This window comes from Myotis davidii, unplaced genomic scaffold, assembly GCF_000327345.1.
Source record: "Myotis davidii unplaced genomic scaffold, ASM32734v1 scaffold1534, whole genome shotgun sequence".
Lineage (NCBI taxonomy): Eukaryota > Metazoa > Chordata > Mammalia > Chiroptera > Vespertilionidae > Myotis > Myotis davidii.
This window is the reverse complement of record NW_006285799.1, coordinates 320,683-326,237: the sequence shown is the minus strand read 5'-3', so window position 1 is coordinate 326,237 and position 5,555 is coordinate 320,683. Positions and strand designations below refer to the sequence as shown.

Sequence of the window (5,555 nt, the reverse complement as noted above, 5' to 3'; positions counted from 1 at the left end):
CCCCCCCCCCCCCCCCGCAAAAAATATATTTGATTGAGGAATAATTTGATACATTTATATTCTTCAAATCTGCTTAAGTCATGTGTTAAGGGAAGACAAGGATTAGTTTCTCTGGCTGCATTGTCAAAAGTATTAGCCATTATGTATTAAGTGAAATGTGTTATTAGCTATTATGTATTAGAGAAATGTGTTATAATCACATTTATTAACTTCAAAATATATGTGCTCATACACCTTTTTTGTATTTCCCGTTTGCCCTTTTACCTTTCAAGAATTATGCTTTTCAAAACATAATTTAAAAAGCATCCCTACCTAATGACACTATCTTAATTGACAAATAGAGAAGAGAATAAAAATATTGCTTGTACATTTTTAGAACAATGATAGTTTATTATGCTTGAACTATTAGTGACAAGTAATCGATGCTTATTGTAGTTAAAAAAGAAGTTGACTAATTCACTTTCATAGACAATTAAAATGAAATTTTATAACTTAAACCTAATTCTGAGGTTGGGAAATAATAGAAATATATACTAGTAAAATGGAAAAGATAGGAAAGGGAAGGAAGCCAACAACAAAAAAAAAGTCCTTAATAATACTTTTGAGTGTGTGCCAGAATCCATTAAAACTGAAAGATGATTCATTCTATTTTCTTTTAAAACATTAGTAAGCTGTTTATCTTGAAACATTCATAGCAAATGCCATAATTTAACTTTGGAGAGAAAAAGAAAGGGCTGGTCTAGAAACTATAATTCTGAACTTGTTCCTTTTGTTTAAAATCTGAACCATTATATTACATCAGTGCAAGGTTTTTATACTTATTGGAGGCCACGCTGTTTAGTTGCTTAAGGCCATGTTTGATCACTTAAAATTAAATTTTAAATTGTTAAATTTTTAGGTATTTTGTCCCATAGAACAGGGGTCTGGTTCTAATTATGTCACTGTATTACTAGCATTAATTTGACTTCTTCCCCAATTTACCACTTATAACCTCTCGTACAAGTACTGTACTATGCCTAGCTCAGCTGTTTTGAAATCCTTACATATAATTTGAGATTAGAGGTACAAAATAAATGAAAAGCATTTCTGTGATTATTTTTTAGAAATAAAATATTTGGTTTTTAAAAAATAAAATATTTGGAGCTATAAACATTGAAATATTTACTTTTTATATATTTCAGGACCACATTTTAATCCCAGCGCTATTCATAACTTTTATGACAATATTGGATTTGTAGGTCCTGTGCCTCCAAAACCCAAAGGTTAGTGTATCCATTAAGTGTGAAAACTGTTACATATTGAAAGCAAGATTTCAGAAAACTTTAGCAACATTCCTCTCTAGAAGTGCTTCAAACCTAGACATTCTTAGATGGATTCATTAGGAACATATTTGTTGATTTTTATTTATATGCTCAGAGTTGGGGAGGATGCAAAAGTGTAATGTATTTAGCTCTTAAAAAGTAGTAGGTTTCCTTAGGATTCATTACACACTCCCAAAATATCAATCTTGGCCAAAAAAAAAAAAATCAGTTATAAAAATTTGTATTCTTTATAATTTTTGACAAATGATGAGGAAGATATAATAGGAAAGTTTATTTTTCATTAGTAGCCTGTTTTATTAAATTTATGCATAATTTTGTATAATCAAATACTCTGAATTTCAGATAAGTGATTTTTGAAAACTATGACCTACTGTCATTTTACATCATTGATATTCATAGGGTATATGCTCTACAAACTAGGAAATGTCAAAATATGTTTGTGGAATTTTTACTCCAGGCATTAATGTAAATGTAATTTAATTAGGCCTACCTAATCTTGATATTTTGTGACTTAAATGTTTTAAGCTGAAATGTAATGAACTGTTACTGTAGCAGAGCAAAAGTGAGATTAGGGCATTTGGCAGAGTACACAAGTATTCAGACACTGGATGCTATTTGGTGTTAAGGAAGGAATAAAGAAAATGGTGGCATAGCCTATTTCCTTAAATAAAGCAAAGTAGGTATTTCAGATTCTGAATGAGTTGCCTCTAAATAATATTTTTACTCTTCCAAAAATCAAAATCTTTCTAAGAAAAATTTTCTCTTTTGCTTCAACATAAAGTACATGTGTGTTGAGGGTAGGAGAGAGGTGGAATATATATAAAATAAGACTGGTTTTGACAATTATTGAAGCAGGATAAGTGCATGAGGGTTTATTTTACTATTCTCTCTACTTTCATATATATGTTTGAAAATTTGCATGGTAATTTTTTTTTAATTCATTACTTAAAAGCTTTTTCACAAAATATAGAAACTTGTAGCTGGTTATTTTTTAAGAAATAACAAATCAATCATTTTTGCCTTGAGGCTAAAATGAGAAAGTAGTTTCACAGATTTATTTCATTCTTAATATGAGATCTGCTTCACAATGCAGTTCTTTAAATAGCTGAAATTACAGATCATCTTTTGCAAAGTACCTTCTTTTTTCAATTCTGATGATTTAGTTTCCAAGTACCTTTAATAAAAATATTTGTGATTCTAAGTTCTAAGTGAGATTGTGCAAATGTAAGAAAAGCAGTAGAGATTGTTCATTTAAAAAGGTATAGCTCCTCTATTAATTACCTTAGATATTACTAATTAAGAAGACACTGGTATTTAATAATAAATTGAAATGTTATTATAGATTGAGTGGCCCCTCCTACCTAAAAATCCTTTGTAGTTAAACAAAAAGGGTAGACAATTTCAAAAAAATGTGCCAAGAATGTTTTCTAACACCTGAGTAAAACTGAAATTCTAGTAACTAGGATGGATCCCCAGATTAAAATAATCATTCTATAACATGTTTCCCGAGTATGGAATATGAAATAAATTTAGATGGTAAAAAGTCAAACTTTTTAAACTATTTATTTTAAGGTATTTTAGGGGATACTAACTAGTATTGTCAGATCCTGGATTTTTCAAGTATTTTCAAGTTGCTCATGCATGTGCCTAAATATTGTGACCAATGCCTGAAGTTGGGAGTTTTGCAATAAAGTGCTCCTGAAAACTAATCAGTAAATAAGGTACTGCTAAAGGGGCATGGAGTACTAAACACCACTTAATTATTTTTAAATTATTATAAAAACTTACTATATTTTCATCTAATAATACAATAGCTTGTCTTTTAAAATAGAAAATATATCATTTAGTTACTGTCTCAGTAACTGAATGATAGTAGGGAGAATTTGCAAATTAATACACACTGTTTTAATAGTTTAAATCATTAAATACACACTGATTTAATAGTTTAAGTCATTAAATTAAAAACCTGACAGGAGAGCTCTAATAACTTTTACTTTAAACTTTCCCAAAATAATTTGAAGGAATACTATTCCAGATTTATAATGGGATCCCCCTAAGAAGGATCCATAAGTATAATTTCATTTTAGCCACAACTTTGGAGAAATATAATAATTTCTCATATGTAAGATACCTCTGTTCATTCAAACACTCTAGAACATTGGCCTCTTAAAGCTGCAGTGACTTTTATACTATCAGTAAGAAAGATTAGACCTAAAGGATATATGATTTATCTAAGATCACAGAGGAAAGAAATCAGGAATTAGTAGCAAAGCCAGATGTAGAACCCCATTCTCACAATCTTCAATCTAGTGTTTTTTCTACTGCTTCATAATAAATTTGATTTAAAAATAAAATGAAAAATGGTAAAATTTTTACCCTGTTAATTTCTCCAGACCTCTTATTAGTTATATAAAATTATAGAAATTATTTCATCTTTATATTTTGTTTGTGTTCAAAGCTTACATTTTCAGCAGATAGAGAACATTTAACAAATACTTAATTCCTGGTAGAAAACAAAAATATAAATACTGCTCAGTGGGAAATGAAACTCTAACTTTAATATAAATTCACTGTAAGTATTGTGTTATAGTAGGACACCTTTCCACAATCTTAGGTGACATTATGGGAATCTTTGCTATCAGTCACTATATGATTTGATTTCCCTTTTCTCCTGCTATAAATTGGGGGAAATGATGCCGGCTTCCCCTTTTAGAAGATATTGAGGTGACTGACTACATAATGTCCATGTAGCTATTCCCCAATGGAGAAGTAATAACTTGCTAGAGATTGGTAAGGACCAAGCTTGTGTGTCAGTTTAGATGCTTTATCTGGTTAACAACTGGCTTCGTGCTGTGCAGTACAAATAGTGCTTAAGATTGCCAGTAGTTTATGACTTGGTAATTTTCCCTTCTAAAATAATTATTTTGCTTCCTTACAGATCAAAGGTCCACCATCAAAACACCCAAGACTCAAGATACAGAAGATGATGAGGGGGCTCAGTGGAATTGCACTGCCTGTACTTTTTTGAACCATCCAGCCTTAATCCGCTGTGAACAGTGTGAGATGCCAAGGCATTTCTGAGCCAGTAGGCCTTACATCTTCTCCAAAACCACATCTGAAGTTCAAGAAACTAGTCTGTCATCAGGGGGAAAGTTTCACTGCTACGTAGGATTTTGTCAAATTGAAGGTGTGACAAGATGGTGTTTTGCTAATGTTAAATGTCAGCCCACGGAGCTAATAATACCTCAGTCTAATATCATGGGCAGTTGAAATTCATCACATGAAAGGTAATCTGCTGAAAGACTTGGTTGCCCGCTGCCTAACCATGTACAGTGTTACCAGTAGCCCATTATGGATAATTCTCGATATGTTAATGCCTGCGTGTTCCCAATACCTTTTTCCCCTCATGTCACTACTGAATTTTGACAGGAGGAAGGAATAAAATGATGGCTTTTTTGTTAAGCTTTCAGTGAAACACTACAAACGTGAAGAAAAGGAACAAGGTTTAACTATTTAAAAACTGTTTGCTGCCGCATAGTGCCCACGGATAGGGGAAGAACTTCACAAATCTGTGGTACTCTTGGCCTTGTCTTTGTCTTCCCTGAAAACGTCTCCACTCTGAAGCCAGCATCTAGGGTCTAAAGATGAAAAGGAAAGCAGCATGCATTGTCTGTACAAACATGCAGTGAAGTACCCCGAAGCTTTCCTACTGTACAGATCTCTCAAGTCTGCTTTACGTGATTCTCTTCTCCTTTATTATTTCCTTATATTTCTATATGTATAGTGTAATAGTCTTTTGTTAACTAATTTTCTTTTTTCCTTTTAGTGATTAAGCACGATCATGTCCCTTTTTAAGCCTTACCCAAAAGAAGCAATGCCTTAAAATAAAAAAGCATTAATGAAATGAAACTATGCACGAAATAACTTTCCTCTACTTATTCTGTGCTTTACCCTCATGAGTGCCAATATTCTGTGAAGACATACAGATGCTGCACAATGAATTGCAAAAGATATTACAAGACCTTTGTCTGTAGGTTACATTATATACTGACTAGGGGTGGGTGACACAACAGTGTTTTGTCTTCCACAGGGAAGCTTAAAACAAGAAATTTTTAACCCACTGAAAGAGCAACAAGGTTAAACTTCCTTCATCTGCCTGGTGTCCCACAGAATTTCCACAAGAGATTACTATTGGGAAAGTACAGTTTCAAAACCAGCAACAGCAGCAGTACC

At 32.2% G+C, this 5,555-nt stretch overlaps 1 protein-coding gene across 1 annotated transcript in view; it reads left to right on the top strand.

The window, feature by feature from the left end:
* The window catches only part of TAB2 (TGF-beta activated kinase 1/MAP3K7 binding protein 2), a 35,908-nt gene extending 30,662 nt beyond the window's left edge, over positions 1-5,246 (top strand). Inside the window, exons 8-9 of the mRNA XM_015559519.1 lie at positions 1,182-1,262; positions 4,261-5,246. Coding sequence (XP_015415005.1) covers positions 1,182-1,262; positions 4,261-4,403 — 224 coding nt within the window. The 3' untranslated portion in view covers positions 4,404-5,246. The remainder of the gene's footprint in view (positions 1-1,181; positions 1,263-4,260) is intronic.
* The last annotated feature ends 309 nt before the right edge of the window (positions 5,247-5,555 follow it).